At 45.7% G+C, this 19,925-nt stretch overlaps 1 protein-coding gene across 1 annotated transcript in view; it reads right to left on the reverse strand.

Moving 5' to 3' along the window:
- Nucleotides 1–8,029: 8,029 nt before the first annotated feature.
- Nucleotides 8,030–19,925, reverse strand: part of LOC117693537 (collagen alpha-4(VI) chain-like) — a 108,767-nt gene continuing 96,871 nt past the window's right edge. The window contains exons 34-37 of the mRNA XM_076917815.1: nt 18,703–19,386; nt 15,691–15,787; nt 14,507–14,721; nt 8,030–9,467 (exon numbers count right to left, since the gene is read on the reverse strand). Of these exons, the coding sequence (XP_076773930.1) occupies nt 9,412–9,467; nt 14,507–14,721; nt 15,691–15,787; nt 18,703–19,386 (1,052 nt within the window). The 3' untranslated portion in view covers nt 8,030–9,411. The remainder of the gene's footprint in view (nt 9,468–14,506; nt 14,722–15,690; nt 15,788–18,702; nt 19,387–19,925) is intronic.

The following is a 19,925-nucleotide window of genomic DNA, read 5'->3' on the forward strand; positions in this document are numbered from 1 at the left end:
CATGTGAAACTCAAAACTTCAGGAGCCTGAGAGAAGGACAGATGACAATAAGATATAAATACCATAAATTATATATGATGATCAAAAGTGATAAATCCCTATGGGGAGAAACGTAGAAAAGGGGATCAGGAATGGAAGATTAAACAGTTTGCTACAACCGAAAACAGAATGCTCTAGATGCCGCGATACTTTGCAGAGAGACATCAAGTATATGGTGGTTTGAGATTTCCCCTTCATACCAATTGGTTTCTGTGGCTTCAGTGAGAATGGAATTGGGTTTTCTTGGTTCTATTGTACTTAACTAGATGTCTTTCACCACGTTGCTTTGTGTTAAAGCGCTCACACTGTGAATCACAGCAGCCTGCAGTACCGCATACCTTTGTGTTTCTCTACTTGAGCCTCATTCTGTATGTACAGATGGTAGGGAAATGTTTAAAACCCAACCATTTGTCCAGATCTCAGCTCAAATCTGAATCCCAAAACCACACTCTCTGGCTGGTTCTGTTGTGCCTTAGCCAGTTTATGACAAATGGTTTCATTTTCCTTCCTGGTTTTCCCCAGGAAAGGTCATTCTTGTATAATCTGAAGCCCGGTGGCAGGGGCAGCATTTATAAGACTATGACCTCCTTGCCCCTACCTAGAAATCAAACAACAGTTACAGGATATGTTGTATGTAGGTATATAAGATGCACTCTTAGTACCTTGAGTTATAAACCACCTCCTGTCGGTATCAACCAGAAAGTGGATAAAGTCGAAACCAGAACTGGGAATGGAGGACCAAGGTGACAGGCAGGGGGGACTCTGCTCTCCACTGTTCAAGTCCAGATGTCAAAGAAGAGGCTCCTCAGAGGGAGGATTTAGGTGACATCTGATACTCTAGAAGGAAGTGCCCCACCCTCTGACTTCTGTTTCCAATGGCTTATTGGAAAGTGCTGAGACAGTTGTTCAAGTCTCTTGGAGATGTCTGGTCTGAAAACCTGAAACTGACCCACAAAGAGAAGCAGAATTAAAGGTAAAAACATGGAGGGCTGGAGAAATGGCTCAGCAACTAAGGTTGAGAGACCAGATCTTGAGTTCAGACTCCATCTTAGAGAACCTGACCTAAGGTTGAACTCGAGTTAAGCAATGAGCCGGCACCTAACACCAGTTCCCAGGTTATTCCCCAACAACCCTGTGTCTAGCACCAGTTTCCAGGTTACTCCCAAACAAATCTGCACCTAGCACTAGTTTCCAGATTATGCTCCAACAAGCCTGCCCCTGGCGCAGCCTAACAACCACTACTCAGGAGGAAAGCAGAAATAAAGTTTATGGTTTGGCTCCCAGCACCAGCCAATTATTTTAAAGGGCAACAAAATTCCATAATAGGCCCCCCAATTAGATGTGTGTCAAGCTAGAAACCCCCTTGCTTGTTTGCTTGTCTCTATATATGCTTACTTGAAACTGGGCTCAGGGCTTTATCCTCCCATTCTGCTGCGTCAGAGATGGTCCTGTGGCCTGCACTCAATGGTGAATAAAAACCCTAGTACGATTACAAAAACTAGTAAATTCCCCCAGAGAGGAAAAGAATTTTTTTTTAGTCTACATTGATACATCATATTCTGGAAGAATTGTGCTCAGTGAATAGTTGAGAAATCAACAAATGCTTTTTACTTCTTATGTTCATTCTTGTAAGTTTTTCTCTAAGCCCTGTCCAGTTTCCTCATCATTGTCTTCCTCCTACCCCCTCCTCCTTCTTGGTTTTTTTTTTGAAACAGGGTTTCACTCCTGGCTAAACTTAGAACTCACTCTGTCAACCAGGCTGACCGCAAACCCACAGAGATCTGCCTGCCTCTGCCTCCTGAGTGCAGGGAACATAGTCATGAGACACCATGCTCTGCTCCCTATCCACGTCTGTGAATCAAGACAAGCTATTTTTATAAAACCGGGAAATTACAAAAGACCAAACAGTCTAATGCCGTGTTCTAATTATTCCTGAAGTGATTAAGCGAGAAAGACCTAGAACCAGTCTAGAAGTTTCTTTTCCTAACCTTGGGGATTCTGATGCTGTTACTGTGCTCTATTGAGTGAAGCAGGTCTTTTGCAATACATGATGAAGAACCCTGACACACCTAAAGACCGGAACTGACTTGACCATTCTTCACTCCTGGTGTGTGTGTTTGTGTGTATGTGTGTGTTGTGTGTGTTGTGTGTGTGTGTGTGTGTGTGTGTGTGTGTGTGTGTGTGTGTAGAACGTGAGAGCCCCCATCACACTCACATCCTGACTTGCACAGCAACCACATCCTCAGGGTTTTTTCTCCTACTTTTACCACATAAAGGACAACAGAATTTAATTGTTGTCTGTTTTGAAGCTTAAAGAGAATGCTGAGAGGGAAAAGGATTGAAAGGAAAAAATTTAAATACGCCTTTGTAGCTACTATGAATATCTATCTGGAGAGATAAAACATGCTAAAACACCAATGTTACAAGTAAATCCTGCTTCATCAGCCCCCCAAGCCTGCAGTATCTTGCTACAGCTGGCCACAGTGGACAGATAAGATGACTGAAGAAGAAACCTTTGTGGTTCTGGGCCCAGCTCCTGAATAAGTGCAATCTATACTTTGTCTCTGTCTTGCTATCAAAAAAAAAAATGTATCTTTTCAGATTTAGTCTTGTTGCTGAATCTAAATTCACTCAGCTTAATTTATTTTCATCCTTATTTATCCTGATTTTAAATTACGTGTGTGTGTGTGTTTGTGTGTGTGTGTGTGTGTGTGTGTATGTGTGTGTGTCTGTGTGCATTTGCGGCAGCATGCACATGGAGGTCAGAAGACAATTTACAGTGATCAGTTCTTCCCTTCCACCATATGGGATCCTGGGGATTAAACTCAAGCTGTCAGGTTTGATACCAAGTGCCCTTACCCACTGAGCCAGCTACTCATTCTTACAGCACAAGAGGTTGTCCACAACCTGGGTCTTTAAAAAACAAAAAACAGCCAGTGAGAATAGGGTATGGGGGTGTGCATGTGTCTTGGTGAATTTAAGTTATATGCTTGGGACAGGATTGTTGGGTGCTCACTAAAGGTGTTTGAATTTTCAATTTCACTAAAAAACCCCAAAATGCTTTCTGGTTTTTTGTAGTCCTGTGGTTTCCCTGTGGGGCATTCCTGGGGACAGGTCTGGAAATGGTGTGATAACAACTCCCTCATCCCAATGACTCTTGACAACAAAGATTTCCTTCTCAGCCCATTGGACAGCTTCCCATGCATTACAGCCAGCTGCCGCATAATTACCACAGGTTCAGGAACAATGGATCAGACCATCATCTGCTCCTAAATGCTTTTACTAACCTAATCGCCTGCATGCTTTATACGCTTATACCTTTTTCTTAAATCTCTAGAAAGTAACCCTAGGCCAGCTAGTGACCAAACCAACCGCCAGGAGACTGAACACACCACTGTGCCTAGCCATGGCTTCTGTGGAATTCTAAAGCTTCTGTGCTTTAAAGCAGACACTTCTTTGGTCACTATACTCTGGATCAGTAATCTGAGGCTGCCTTTAGTCGGCTGCTTCTCTGGCTCTCTGGCTTCTCAGCTGCCTAGGAGATGAGCTAAGAAAGAGCAATGTCATCTGCAAGCAGAATTTAAAGAGAATATCAATGAGCAACAACTGGTTCCCTCTGCAATCTGCTCAGCCAGGAAAAGCAAGCCCAGGAAGTCGCTGGATGCCGAGTTCATATCCCTAGTCTTGGTTTATCTCATAACATCATCATACCAACAGCGGCATTAAAAACATACGTTTGAAACAGGTGTGGTGGTGCGTGCCTTTAGTCCCAGCACTTGGGAGGCAAAGGCAGGTGGATTTCTGATCTATGTAGTGAGTTTTAAGCCACTTAGTGCTACATAAGGAGACCCTGCCTCAAACACACACACACACACACACACAGAGAGAGAGAGAGAGAGAGAGAGAGAGAGAGAGAGAGAGAGAGAGAGAGAGAGAGAGAGGAGCCCGGAGGCTATTTTAAAACCAAAGGAAATGTTCTATTACAGAAGATGACAAGATAACAAAACTCAAGCAATGAATAACAGCCAGGCAAAATGGCCTCTGCTTAGAAAATGCTTATGTATGTATATATGCACACACACACACACACACACACACACACACACACATTACTTTGTAGCTGAGGATGACTTTGAGCTCTTGATCCCCTTGGGTTACAGATATGTGTCACCACAACTCATTTTGTTTTATGGGACAAGATATTACTCTGTAGCCAGCCACAGACCTTGAACTTGCTATCTTTCTACTTCAGCCTAACCTGTAAGCAAGCATTCATGCACACATGTATGCATGGCAGTGTGTGTGCAGGTGTGTATGTATTCTTCTGGGGATCAAATGCAAAAACACCCCCTCCCTGAACTACACTCCTATCCTTTCCTGATTGTTCCATTTTGCTTTTTTGTTGGGGATGTGGCTGTTTGTTTGTTTGTGACAGGGTCTCAGGTAGCCTAAGCTGGCCTCACTCACTATATTGCAGAAGATGACCTGGAATTATAGTTGTACACCATGACACCTGGATCTCATATTGATTTCTGCACTTTCAAGCTCAGCTGGGAACCCTAAACCTTCCAATTTCATAGAATCAATGAAATGCACTGAGTGTCTAAACGCACTGTGCAATCGATTCACCTAATGACTAAAACGCTTAAGCTTTGCAGAGTGAACCGAGATATCTTGAGCCAAGATAGCTCAGAGGGCATTTCATCCAGTTTTGGACCAACCGACTCGTTATATGGGGTTGGATGTCACTGACCTTTCTACAACTTAATTTCATCATAAGAATTAATGTCCCCAAAGCAGTGCAAAGTGATAATTAACTCGACAACAAATCCAAAAGAGAACTTCAAAATGCACAAAGCTTTTCCTCAAGGGTGAGGGGCTATACGGAATGTTGGTGTTTGAAATAAATACAAAATAAAAATAATAAAAGCAGAGGGGCTGGAGAAATAGCTCTGCAGTTTAGTGTACTTGCTGCTCTTACAGAGGTCCTGAGTTAGATTCCAAGGACCCATGTTGTGATTTATAACCGCCAGTAACTCCAGGTCCAGGGGACCCAACACCCTCTTCTGATGTCAGTAGGTACAAGATGTGTGTGGTGCACGCACATCCACACAGGTAAAACACTCATGCATATAAATAAATCTAAAAACAACCATTAAAGAATGCAGAATCTATGAAATGTTCTTTCTAGGGCAAGAGACATGGAAAGGAAGCAAGTGTTGGGGTGTCTGGGAGACATCCCTAATAGTCTTTGAAAACTGCTAAAAGGACTGAAATAAGTCAACTTGTAGGAGGAAAAGCCGGTTGACTGCAGTCATGATTTTGAGGTTTCAGTCTGTTTGTTTTGAGCCTGCAGCCAGGAGAGATGTTAGGGTAGGAACACGAGGCAGAGGGAACTGTCCACCTCATGGCATCCAGGGAGCAAACAGAATGAGACACAAAAGCCCATCCAAGGGCACACCCCTAATGACCTAACTTCCTTTCCCAAGGTCCTATCTCTTAAAGGTTTCACTGCACTTACTAAGAGCCACTGGGGAGTCCTCAGTCCATAGTGGAAGCCTGGAAACACTGGTTCTGATAGCAGGGAAAACTTGGCAGCAGGGCACATCAACTCAGCAAAGCAAACCATGTCTTCCTCTATGGCTCTCCAGCTTATTGAGATGTGGCCTTTTACTACCCCTGGAGCAAGCTCACTGAATGGCTAAACTGGCCAGCCAGCAAGAACCCAGGATTCTCCTGACTCCATCTCCCAGGGCTGGTATTATAGGCATGTACCACCAAGCCAGACTTTTTAGTGGGATATGAAATCAGCTGTCCACACTTGTATAAAACCCTTTACCCACTGTGCCATCTCCCAACCCCCTAAGTACTTTTTAAATAAATGAAATTAAGGCATTTCCTGTAGAAATATCAAGAGCACAGATGGATGGAGAATGACATTTCCAGGAAGCTACAAAGTTCTGTTTGGGTCTGATGAAGAGAAGGGAGGGAGGTACCATGGGTCAGGCTCAGAGGTGGACACAGCCCGTCTCCTCAGGCTTTGCATGGTGTACAAACATTGATTAAGCCCTATTGTATTCAGAAGGACAGGGCAATCTGAAAATGGAAAGAAAAAGAACAGTCCAAATAGATTGACAGGCATGGTATACCTCCCAGATACACCTTAAAGAAGGACCCGTCACCCAAGCTGCTGGGGGGCTCTGAGCAGAAAACCTTCCGCAGGGCATCTTTGGGGCTACCATAGCTGCAGAGGTACCTGGACCATGGGCATGGTTTCCCCAGCTTCCCACATCCAGTGGCTGTGGAGGCGGGGAAAAACTGACCCAGCCATCAGAGTCCACCCTGGACAACACTGAGAAGTCCTTTTTGCTCCAGATCTCTTTGGGGGTAGGGAGAGCCGCTATGGGGATTGGCCTTCAAGGCAGTTCAACCTCCATCTATAGTGTTCCGGCTTTCCTACAGGACTATATAGGCAAGGTACAAAAGCCACGCCTGTCATCCTCCATGCTTCATGAATCCTCTCGTGGGTGATAGCAGGAACAAGCAGACAGAATAGGGCAACAAGGACCCTGGCCTGCCCATACAAGGGATTCAAAGCCGATTTCATCTTGTGTTCAGGTCAAACCAGTTTCCCTTCCTGAGATGGTTTCCTCCGCCTGGAAATAAAGACATTCACTAGCATCTGCGGGGTGGTGGTGGGAATGAGGAACTAGACAAGATAATGCAGACGGCCTGTGTATTCAAACCATGTACGCTGAGTGGGATAACTGTCGTCGAGCCTCTGCAGGCTTTGGAGGCAGCCGAGAAGCTAAGTGGAAGCGCTGTACTGCCACCTAGGAAACACAAGGAGAATTGTAGCTAGACCTCAATTGTCCCGAGGAAGGGAAGCAACACTGCTTGAGAATATCTGCCTTCTTGTCCTCAGTTTCTGGACTCAAGAAACTGAGCAGGAGTCAGAAGTATAAATGTACCACGACTGAAATGCCGCCCTCTGATCAGAGAGTCATACCCTCCTCTGCTCAGGCAACTGGGAAACTGGGACTGTGTCTAAAAGAGAGGCATCGGCACCTGCATAGTCAGCAGCCCTGCTCATGATCCGGAACAGCTGCTGTTTCATTTCCTTCACTAAACGGACCAGATCCCAAATCAGAAGCACACAGTATGCTACGGCAGAAAACAGAGAAAGATAAGGCCTCCAGGCGTTGGGTAAAAGATTATAGGTTTCCCGTCATGACGTCTTATGTGTCTTTTGTGCTGGGCAGATTTGTTGCAGTGAACACACTGTCATCCCTCTGTGATCAGACAAAAGTAATCTCGCTGGGAAAATAGAATATAATTTTGTTTCTTTGGTTCCGGAGGACTTAAATTCCCAGCACCCACAGGACACTTCCCAACCACCTGTAACTCCAGTCACGGGGAACCTGGTGCCCTCTTTTGGCCTCTGCAGGCACCAGCCACACATGGTGCACAGACATACAACCAGGCAAAACACCCACACATGTGGAAAATATAGAAGCAAAATTTAAGGGTTTTTTAAAAAACTGATTCCTATTTCCTCCTAAATGTCACCAGTGTCACCAGACTCTGAGGGACCAAAAATTAATCTAAAAGCCCCAGTTTCTGGGGCTGGAGAGATGATTTGGGCAATTGAAAGCACTTGTTGCTCTTGTAGAAGACCCAGGTTTGAAGCCCTGAACCCAGATGTCAGCTCACAACAGTCTGCAACTCCAGTTCCAGGGGATCTAATACCTTCTTCTAACCTCCATGTGTATCATGCATGGACACGACACACAGACATATATGCAGGCAACATGCATAAAATAAATCTTTAAAGCAATTAAAATTTAAAACAAAAGTTTCTGTGCCAGGAACTTGCCAGAGAGCAAAGTCCACTGTGTCCTGGGTGGGGTGGGCAGGAGTCACGAAACCATCAGCTGTTTGTGGTCTGGTAAGTTTATTCTCATATGACAACATTAATCTCAAATCTGACTGCATTTGCATATAGAGCCTTTTAATTAGATTGCAAAAGGGTGGGGCCCAAATAAAATAATGAAAGAGAAGATGCCAGAGAGTCTCTTTGCCATCTCATTCCATCCCTCCCTCCATAACCATATGGAAGGAAAGGCCCAATGAGGCCATGTGAGGACACAAGAAAATGTCCATCTGCCAAGGAGAAGAAACCCCTCACCAAGGAAACCAAGCAAGCTGGTGCACTGAGCTTGGATTTCTAGGCAGAGCTTTGAGAATTAGATTTCTGTTCCTTAGGTACCCAATCTGTGATGTTTCCTTAGAGAAACCCAAGATGAATAATAATACATGATGTCACAAAGAACACAAGCCAGACTCCCTCAGTTTCCCAGAGTTGCCCTCCTTCCCAGTGCATGATAGAAGGTAGGGATGAGTTTAGAGGCCGGAGGGAGTGGGGAGGAGGAAGCTGTGTGTGTGTGTGTGTGTGTGTGTGTGTGTGTGTGTGTGTGTGTGTGTGTGTCTGTCTGTCTGTCTGTCTGTCTGTCTCTGTCCATCTGTGTCTCTATGTCTGTTGTATATCTGTATGTGTCAGACCATCTGTCTGATTGTGTGTCTGACTGTGTATCTGTCTGTCTATCTAGATTAGTCCCACTTCTCTTCAGGTATGTGGGTATGTCTAACTGTGTGTGCATATGTGTTTCTGTCTCTGTCTGTGTATGCGTTAAATCTTAACACATTTAATTTCTTTTTTAAAAACTTCAAATATTTGAAAATAAACATTGGAATCCTAAAGCATATGCAAGATCAAGCCACACAGTATCCTAGCATGGAGGGGGAAGGCAGGCGCCCACCCAGTTCCTCTGTGGACTTCTGCACGAAGCAGAGGTGGTTTTCATTACAGTGTAGTCCCTGGCAGGTGGGCCATGTTTCAGTGGGAGGCCATACATATGGGCAGCACAAAGAGGACTTGATGGGTTTTTTTAAAGATGGCACAAAGTTGGATTGGCAGGAGGGAGGGAGTAGATCTTGAAGGAGCCGGAGTATGAGTGAATATGACTAAAACACTTTGTACAAAGTTCTCCAAGAGCTAATTTTAAAATGAGGGAAAAATAGAATTTAATCCTTCTCAGCTACAAATGATCTAGCCTAAGTCTTCAGAGGCAGAAAACAGTGGAGGGAGTTAGGATATCCAGGGCTACAGAGTAGGCTTTTCCAGTCATGAGCTGGGTAGCCTGCCTCAGCAAGGGTAATGCCAGTCTCATTGTCTGTTAAAGGAAGGGCACCAGTTACAAGGCTTGGCCTACACCACGTCATACATTCTTCTCTGGTTTCAAACTGGTTGGCATTGCCCCCACAGTCCCCAAACCAGAAGACTTAGCAAGCTCCTTCTTCCTGGTTGCAGTACTACTTCTGGACATAATTCGGGCACTTGCCTTCCCCGGGATCCATGGAACAAGGACCTGCAAGCAAACAGAGGAGAGAGAGCTGGGCTCAGGAACGATGGGTCTGATTGTCTCAAATACTGAAATCCCCTGCCTCACCACCAACTGGCTGTGTGACCATGGGTAAGACAATGATCCTGTCTGAGCCTCAACCTCCCCAACCATAAAGACAGTGCTTTTAAGCCTAATATCGAAAGCATGGTACAATAAGTCACATGTTACAGCATATATAATGTGCATATAGGTGTAACTATCATTTTAGATAAATGTGGAACAAAGGTACATTATATACAACAAATACGCGAGTGAATAAGGTTTTACGATACTGACATCCCTCCGTTGCTTCTTTTCCTTTTATAAAACATCTCGGTCCTTTGCCCAATCCCAAGCTTGACCAGCCTCCTGATAACATACGCAAATCCAGCTTATTTATCATTTGTAGCACCCTGACTTTTAAACTCAAAGACTTAAGGTAGCCACAAAACAAAACAAAACATGGTATGCCTTAAGAGAGATTTTTTTTTTTTTTTTTTTTTTTATGGCATTAGGAATCAGCAGATCACAGCAGGGCAAGAGCTGGGATCTCCCGGATTTTCAGTCAGGGTCAGGTTTCCCAGGTGTGTCACCCCCTCCTTCCACATGTCTTTAGAGACACTTTATATGGTATGCAGTGTGCTTTTCCTGAGCCAACCCTGAAGCACAGAGTGCTGGCTGGGATTCCCCCAGTAGTTCCCTCTGGGACTTCAGAGGACCCTAAATAGTGAAGACATCACACAGAGAGGAGGCAGCACAATGCATGATGCTCTTGCTGCCGGGAGCCTCGGACCAGCCACTAGTGGCACAATCAACACCTGCTGGCTTTCTAGGAGATGCACAGCACCCGTGAGGATGGGAACACACTTGATCCTAAAGGAAGTCTACTAGGATTGTGATGAGCCTGGGGCAGGCACACTTGGATGGATCATTGTGTGGTTCTCTTCTGGGGGTGGGGTATCAGGAAAAAGAACACACAGCCAAAGCCTTGTGGGAGTCAACAGAGAAACACTGAAGAGTGAATGGCCAGCTGTTCTTCTGTCTTGACCTGACCTAGAGACTCTGGGCTCGGCAACCAGCAGTCCTCATCTACTTGGAACACACAAACCAAGGACTTGTCACGTCAGCTTGGGCCCCCATCTTTAGACTCCCCGCTTTGCCTGGGTGGGAAGAAGCCTCTTTTCCTGGATGACACATCTGGAATGGTGTCACACAGCTGAACTCTCTCCAGTGTCACAAACATCTCAATCAATGGGAAATCTATGCTGATTGACACCCCTGTCCACACGTGACTGCTGAGGATCTGACGTGAGTCTGGGCCAGCCAAGAAACTGAAACTTTAAGTGTACTGAATTTTAAAATACCTCCACTCACACAGCCAATTTGATAACCAGTGCATACCATATTAGTCAGAACTATGGGTGAGACCCAGGCACTTTCAGCTAAGTATCCTAAGCTCTTGCCTGAAGCCTATCACTCAGAATTCCTTACAGCTTTTAGCTTCCTTTATTAGTATGATATGACATCAGAGAACAATAAACTTTTACTCAAGCAATTACCGAAAACCCCCTAATCTTGTATCAGGCATTGTTTTTCCATGGAATATTGACGTTTGCCTTATTGGCAGACGCTGCAGCGGCCAGGATTTTACTCAAGTCCATGGAACCCAGGGATGCCGGGGAACAGGGTGTGTGGGAAGGAGAGTGCTGGTGGGTGGAACGAGCAGCTACAATGAAATTACAATTTCACTGAATTCTAGGCTTGTTCTATCGCCCGGTATAGATGTTTTACAATATATAACCCTACTTGGAAGGGGGAAAAAAAACTGAGTGCTTGAGAGATAACGCCAAAATTGAAAATATGACAAGATCATCCTGTCTTGTGTGAAAAGAGATAGCACTTGTCTAAAATTCTTCACAAGCAGGTGCAAGAACAGGGTGCAGGCTTCATGGCAGAACCAAGCTACAATATAAGGATACAAAGGAGGCCATGAAAATTTCATAAGGGAACAGAGAGGGCCCTAAGGAGGGATAAACTTGAGTCCAATAACAATGGATGAGCAGATGTGGTAGACAGAGACAGGCAGGTCAGAGTGAGCTAGGCCATAGAGACTGGAAGTAGCAGGACCCAAGAGCCAACTGTGACTCACGTAAACATGACATACAAGAACATGGCAGCCACTAAGGCTCCAGAACCTCTGAGTATGGGTCAGCCTTAAGGGCCTGTGCTCCTCACACAGGAAGGACCTGTTATAAGAAATGCCATGACCCGATCTGCATTCTCAAAGGGGTGCAGAATGGAGTGTTACAAAGGAAAAGACAAAAAAAAAATATCGAAGAACAGAGGGAGAGTAATAGAAAGATGGGGAGGGGATGAAGTTCTAGGCCTGGTTCAAGAATGGTTGTCACTCCAAGGCAGACTGCTGTCCACAAAGCCAGGGGAAGAGGTGGTTTGAAAAGGAAGGGGACAATCATCAATGGCAGAGTCCCCAAGAAACTCAAGGGTCTGAAAAAGCATTTTTGTCTTTCTCAGCAATTCAGAAGAAGATGGAGACCAGCCAGCTCTTTTCTCCAACGGGAGAACATGGAGTGGGCGGGGCAAGAGAAAGGAAGTTAAAGGTTTGACTGTTCACCTTTGCTTCTCTTCAACAACGCAAAAGGAGCAACTATGGTAAGAAAACCTGAAGGAAGGGGCTTGAGGTTGTGATAGAGCTAAGGATGGCCTTGGAGTGCAGGAGGAGAGAGAGCCAGACACAGCCAAGTAGCAGAGTGGCTGAGATACTGGGGACCTGCAGGCGTCAGGTTTATGGCTAGGTCTGGATTAGATAGCCAGGCAGCGGTTCTCCATCTTTTTGACCTTGGTGTTGTGATAAATGGTGCCTTAGAGCAGACGTTGTCATTGTTGGCTACACTGGGAAATCCCCGGTAAGTCCCACACATACAGACTGCTCAGACTGCTCGGAGGAGAATGTCCCAGGATTCCCAGGTGATATGTGGCAGTTGAATGCTCAGTCCTAAATAAGATGTTTACCCCACTTCCTCTATGGCTCGGGGAACATCACCGAAGAAGGGGTGGAGAGAACACAAGAGGTAGAAGACAGAGAGGAGGGCTGAGATCTGCCATCTTCTGGATTCTACGCGACCACGACAATCAGAAACTATGGCAGCCTGAACTGAACCTGTGCAAGACTCACCCTATCAACAGTTGGTCATAAAAGGAAAGGAGGCCCAGAAGGTCCTGCCCCTCCATGCTGAACTTTCAACAAAGAGTCATCGTCTTTGATTGTACACCCATGGCTCAGCCCACCAGGTTCAAATGGAAAGCTCCAAACCCATAATTCACACTGATGGCTGCTAGACTTGGTGGGTCACAGAATATGAAGAGGGGCTCTGTGGGATGGAGAGGACAGTTGATGGGGATAGAAGAGAAATGACAAAGGGGGGACCAAGTAAACAGAATGAATGATACACATGTATGAAATTGTCAAGGAACAGGCTTAATAATCTTAATTAATAAGAAAAGATTCGCAGGTGATTCTGACGTATATCCGGGACTAAAACTGTTATCTCAGTAAGGTTAGCTGAAGATATTCTGTACTGAAAACATTGCAATCTGCATGTGAGCTCTTCTGATGCTCATTTTAACCTATGGAGGGGAAGTCACTGCTGTGAGCACCTACTCTGGGGCCGCCTAGCTCTGTTGTTTCTCCTGGCGGTGGGCAGCTTTGGAATCTAACAGGTAACTAACTACACACGGCATCTGCGTCCCAACAGCTAAGAATGCTGTGTGCTTACCGGGCGCTGAACACAGAATACCAAGCTTTATGCTCAGAACAAACCTATGAAAAAAGCACTCTTCTAATTCAGAGCAGTGAGCCACAGAGAAACTACATCGTTCCGTGGCCTCCTAGCCAGCAGCCCTAAGTGTGTGAGCCATTTAGCAGCACGTCTCCTTTTATCTAAATAGGACTAACCCCACCCCCACTCATTGGAAACTCTTTCCATTTTCTCGTATGACTTGTGAAATGTTGAGGTTGGGGTCTGGAGAAATGGCTTGGTGGTTAAGAGCACTGACTGCTTTTCTAGGAGACCTGGGTTCAATTCCCACCACCCACATGGTGGGCCACAATTATCCCTGACCCCAGCTCCTGAGGATCTAATGCCCTCTTCTGGCCTCCAAGGGCACTGCACTCATAGTACATGCATACATGCATGCAGGCACTCTCACACAAACAGAAAATAAAAATAAATAACTCTTCACAAAGAATCACAGTCAAGTCACCGCATGTCCCTCACTAATGTGTTTACTGTTCAGTTTAATCCACTGACCACAGATAAGACATAACACTTCTACATGTTGTGATCTAAAACCAACCTACAGTTGTTTAGAAATGCTCCTTAAATGAGAGAGAGGTAGCTCAGAGGTTAAGAGCACTGACTGCTCTTCCAGAGGCACTGAGTTCAATTCCCAGCACCCACATGGTGGCTCATAGCCATCTATAGTCAGATCTGGTACCCTCTTCTGGCCTGCAGGCATATACAAAGGCAGAATGCTGTATACATAATGAGTCTATCTACCTACCTACCTACCTACCTATCTATCTATCTATCTATCTATCTATTTATCTATCTTTTGTTGAGACTACACCACAGTGAACATTCATAGACCAAGAAGTCTACCAGGGAGATCAGGTCAAGGTCAAAAGTAAATTCACCACATCTGGAGGAGGCAATCAATTGGCCTGTGGGTTGGTTCCCTGTAATGGGCCCATGAGTCCTTGGGACCTGGCACCACTTCCTGGAGAGATGGTGACATAATATGGCCTGAAATAGATTCTACGGAAGGGAAAGTCAGCCTCTTTTGATGTCCTAAAGTACTTTATACAGCTTAGTGAATAAATTTGTAAAGAAGACGTGCTAAAAAGCGCATGTTGACAATGTACACAGAATTATTTTTTTAAAGATAAAGATATTCAAAAGTGAACCCAACTTAGAGAACAAGGAAGCCATGGTTTGGCATCTCACCATGGCTGGCGCCCAAATGTCTTCCTTTTGCGGGCGTTTCCTGATCAATTTCTTCAGTGTCTTCCCTGTCCTTTCCATGACTTCCCAGTGCTTCTTGCTGAGCTACGGACACCATCCTGCTTCTCCTCTTCTCCTCTAGAAAGATGCCGGGTGACTTGAGCGCTTCTGAGTCATTTGCAAAGGCAGAAGACGTGCCAAACTGGCGCTTAGAGAACCTGAAGGAAAGCAATCTGTCACACTGCGTGGCTAGGGATGTAGCTCACTGGTGAGACACTTGCCTAAGCTCAGTCTCCCGCATCACGAAAGACTCCCACAAGCCGTGTCATCTGACCACACTGAGTGGCTCTGCTCTCGGTGGACACTACTACTGAGGCTCTGGGCTGAAGATCCCCACCACGCTGGCTGCACCAGGGGCAGCATCAGGAGTTTTGCATCATGAGCTTTGCCTCTGAAACCTGAGGTCAGAGGACAGTTATTATGGTGGGATGGGAGGTTTTCATTTTGTGCTTTAATGAACCCATGTCCTCTTTGAATTGTTTAATATTAGTCCCAAATTGCTTTTTATTATCCTTATTTTATATAAATGAGTGTCTGCCTTGCATGTATTTGTGTATACCATGTGCATGCCCAGTGACCATGGAGGCCAGAGAGGGTGTTGCACCCCCTGTAACTGCAGTCACAGCTGTTGGAGAGCTGCACATGGATGCTGAGAACAAGTGCAGCAAGGCTCCTAACCGCCAGCCATCTCTCTAGGCCCATTCTTATTTCTAACATTAAAGAACAACAAACCAGGGCAATAGTGGTACACGCCATTAGTCCCAGCACTCAGGAGGCAGAGGCAGGCAGATCTCTGTGAGTTCAAGCCAGCCAGGGCTACACAGAGAAACCCTGCCTTGAATCTACCCCATCACACCACCAAATAGTTAGAAAAGAGATGCACACATAGTACCACACCTGTAATCCCAGCACTCTGGAAGCAAGTGAATCATATGATCAAAGCTTCCTGAGCTACACACTGACACCCTTTCTCAAAAAAAAAAAAAAAAAATTACTAAAGAAATACTAAGCACCATCAGAGTTGTCAAACCCAGCTGCTTCACAAATGGTCTGGGTCAGGTTAAAGACTGGGATTTCATGTAAGGAGATGACATCCCTGTCCTGGGTCAACCCCACCCCAAGCTCACCTCTTGGCAGCAGTGAAGAACTGCAGCAAGGTGTCCCCACGGTTTGGGCCTCCACACTCTTTAATGAGCTCTGGGGATGGATATTGATTTATTCCACCTGAAAGTAAAACATTTTTTAAAGTCAAATCAAACATAAAATCATAAAGAATGTAAAAATAGTCAAAATAAAAACAGTGTCTGAGGTGTGCCCAGCACAAACGGGACATCTAATCACCACCACTGGGAGCCCTGCAATCCTCTGGGACCTTCAGGAAAGAAGAGATACAAAGACCGTGGAAGCCAGGGTGGGGATCAACACAGCGAAGCAGTGTCTCCTTGACAGTGTAGTACCGCTATACCCACGGCAGGTGTGGTGGCTAACCAGAAACCTGCATGGGGTAAGCCAGTCAACATTCTAGCAGGGATGGGGAAGAGGCTCACTAGCCACATGCCTATCTGAGGAGATACTGATGGTTGGGACTGATGGAGACAAAACCAGTTTTATTTAAGGGTGGGGCCACTGGTAGTCAACCATGCTCCAATGGACAACCACCCCCCTCTTGTGTGTGTTTTAAAAATAATAAGAAAAAACAGTACAAAATAAAGTGAAATACCACTAAAATCACCACCAAAAATACTGCATCAAACTCAAAAGTCATAAAATTAAAGCAAAATCTAAAATAAAGTAAAATAAAATAAATGTGAAAATAAAAGGCAAACTGAACGGTAAGGATAACCAAAAAAAAAAAGTCCATGGTATAAAATCAAAGACTCATAAAAGGCACTCAAACAAAGCATAAAACAAAAGTAAGAATAAATGCAAATAAAACAATAAAAATCGAATCAAAAGCAAACAAAACAAAAACATAAAGTGCATTCTACTAGACAAATAATATCCCAACATAAAAGAATACAACAAACATAAAGTGCAAATCTAATAAAACCTCAAAAATGAAGTAAAATCACATTAAACAGATGAGAGAAGCGATTGTTTTTCAGCTTGCTTCTTCCTCAAAGAATCACTGAGCTACAAGCCACCACCTCTATTACTCTCTGCAAAGACCAGAAATCTAAGGCTCAGAGAAAGCAAGCCTGTGGCTCTTCCTACCCCACAGCTTCCGTGTAACAAAGTTAGGACTAGAATTAACTCACTCGTGGAGTATCTGTCAAATGGGAAGGCGCAAACACCATGTCAGTGCTTCTAAGATGTCCATCAGCACCCCTTCATCTCCTGAGACATGAAGAGCAGATGTCCCTCGAGAACCACAGTGGGATGCCATAGCCACTGAGGAACTCTTGTCTTCCAGCATGGCGGGAAAGGAGGCATCACCCAGACCTTGCAGCATGCCCTGAGCATGTTTTAATTTTAATTGCTCACTGCAGTTACAAACACCTGGAGTTGGCCAGGGTAATACCCCATGCTGAGTCGACACTGTTATGTAGGGGTACACTTTGGTCCTGGATGCTCATGAATTAGGTTCATCTGGGTGTGATGGGGCAGGGATGTAGGGGAGAATTCCAGCCCAAATGCTGTATCAGATGCTTGGGGCCTTGATCAGAGAACTTTGTCTTGGCCTCATCTCTTCTCGCCCTCCTTCCCCTTTCATTCCCAGCTCCCCTTTCAGGTGAACCCAGTTGACTTGTGGCCGCGGGTGGCTACATGTGTGCATGCATGCACACGCGTATGCATATGTAGATCATGAAACTAGATAGAAGATAAAGATAAGAGTGAGGAAGAGCTCTCAAGAGAGGAGGCAAAAGAGGATGCTAGGATATAGTATGTGTGGATGGGGGCAGGAGAGTTGTCAGGGAAGGAAAGGACCCAGCCAGAGGGAGCTGCAACTCCTCAAGAAGGGTGCAGGAGAAAAGGGTTAGTGAGAACAGAGAATAACAGCACATATGTATTAAAATGCCATAACTGGGCCACTGCTTTGAATGCCTATTTAATAAGGAAATAGAAGAAAAATAAAGTTCTCTATCCTTGTTACTTAAAATGTGCTCCATGAATCTGAGATCCTGGCACATGTCTGCAATCCCAGAACTTGGAAGGGTGAGGCAGGATTACAGCCAGTTGAGGGCATCTTGGGCTATGAAGAAAGACTCTTGTCTCTAAAAAACAAACAAAGCCCTCGGTCCGTGGGCCAACAGTGCCATTCTGAAACTATTGAGAAATCGAGATCTTCAGACCCCAGCCCAGACCTTCAGAACTAGATCCAGACCAGGATACCCAGAGGATGGGCAGGTGAGTTGAAATCTGAGAAGCATGGCAGTCTACTGCTGGAAAGGTGCAGTAGGCGTGGCGGCAGCGCCCACACACTGGCACCCATGCGCACGCGCAGAGTCCCTCCATGAACTCTGACTTCATGATCAGGGAACAGACATCCCGAAACTCTCATTTTGACAACTGAAAAAAACTGAGAAGCTGCGTGGAAGCCTGGGGCCTCCAAGCCACCGGGTGGGGAGTTCGAAAGGGACTAGGAGCAGATTGCTGAATACTGTACCTTGAAGCACAGCCATATACAGGTGAGGGCTACTGAGGGAGGGACAGTCGGGTTTCTTTTGTCGTGTGCCTCATGGTACGTTGCCCATGTTCCTAAAGCAAATGGCCCTAAACCCAGGCTAATTGACAGTACTAAATGAAGTCAGTGGGAAAGAGGAGGAGGAGGAGGAGGAGGAGGAGGAGGAGGAGGAGGAGGAGGAGGAGGAGGAGGAGGAAAGGGAGGATGAAGAAGAAGGAAGAGGAGAAGGAAGAAATGCTGAAGTTGGGAAGAGGATATGGGGGAAGGTTCAAGAAGAGTTAAAACAGGAAGAGTGATATGATCTAAATATATTATTTTTCTGTATGAAATTACCAATGAATATAAAAGCTTTCAACTATCAAATAAAATAATGTTGAAAAAATAAAATAAGGTGTTTTAAAAAACAAACATCTGTAAGTGTCTGTGGCCAACACCACTAGGATAACCCAGTCCCTGCCCAACCCACCTGCCTACACCCCTACCCACATCCATACTCACCCCCTTTGCCACTCACTTTTTAGAAGGTTTAGGAAGGCCTCTGTGAATCTGCTGGCATAGGCTACCTCTGCCTCTGAGACACCTTCCAGGCGTAACAGGTGCTGCTCCGGGGGTGCACTGGCCACTCTGGCCAACTCAGCCAGTTCCTGGGCTCCCAGTCCTGGGCCCACGGCCAGCACGAACAGTGTGATACCCTTGCACTTGGCTTCCTGGGACACGGCCCTTAGCTTCTCTCTGTCCCAGATGCTTGTCTCGCTGGCCACGATGGCAAAGAGGAGTTGTGACCTCCGAGGCAGTATGGTTGATAGGAGCACATTTTCCAGTGTCCACTCCAGAGCGTGGCCCAGGGCGGGGACTCCCTGTAGCAGGCCACTCGCAGCCTCCCGAATCTGTCTTCGCATCTGTGTCCGGTGGCCATGGGAGGTCAGGTGGAAGTATTCAAGTACAGGGGCTTGATCCACACCAGGCCAAAAGCCTGGAGTTGTGTGTGTCAGCAGGGCCGCGCGTGCCCCGTGCCAGGATGTGTCAGGCTGTGCAGCCACCTCCAGGTCCTTGATCACTGAATCCACTAGCCGCAAAGCCCCAAGGTATATGTCCTTGCTGACACCCTGGGAGCTGTCCACCAGGAATACCAAGTCCATGTCCAACGCCTGAGGTCTGGGAGCATCCAAACGGCACCCTGGGGCTGGTCGGCACTTGTCTATCAAGGAAATAAAGAAAATACAGGGGGGAGGGGAGGGGAAGAGCCAGAGTTAAGTCAAGCAACCTTTCTTTCCCTGCAGAAAGCACTTCCAGCCTCACGTCCTGAGTGCTGTCCCGGAAGAAATGGGTTGAGACAGAGATCTGACAGTTAGTTTAAAAACAGGTGTCTATTCAGAAGACAGAATTGAAGGTGACCGCACATCTAATGTTCTCCAATACTGCAGAGATGTCAAGACCATTGATATTGTGAAAGCATATTGGGGTCTCCAGGTATGTCCAGCTACATCTGTAGCTATCCTGGGATACGTGGTGCCTGCGGGGCCAGGCTGGACATGCCTGCTAGGTCTTCTGGATTCCTAATCTCTGGTTTATTAGTATTGTTTCCTCTCCATAAAAAAGAACTAGAGATGAATTGTTTAAGTAAATAAGTTTATATGGACATGCATGCACTCAGACAGCCTACCAGGGTTTTAGGAACCCACTCGTGAGACTAACCCTTCTGTTTGAGAAACCACACATTGATTACTAGAGCCAACA

Source organism: Arvicanthis niloticus, chromosome 21 (assembly GCF_011762505.2).
Source record: "Arvicanthis niloticus isolate mArvNil1 chromosome 21, mArvNil1.pat.X, whole genome shotgun sequence".
Lineage (NCBI taxonomy): Eukaryota > Metazoa > Chordata > Mammalia > Rodentia > Muridae > Arvicanthis > Arvicanthis niloticus.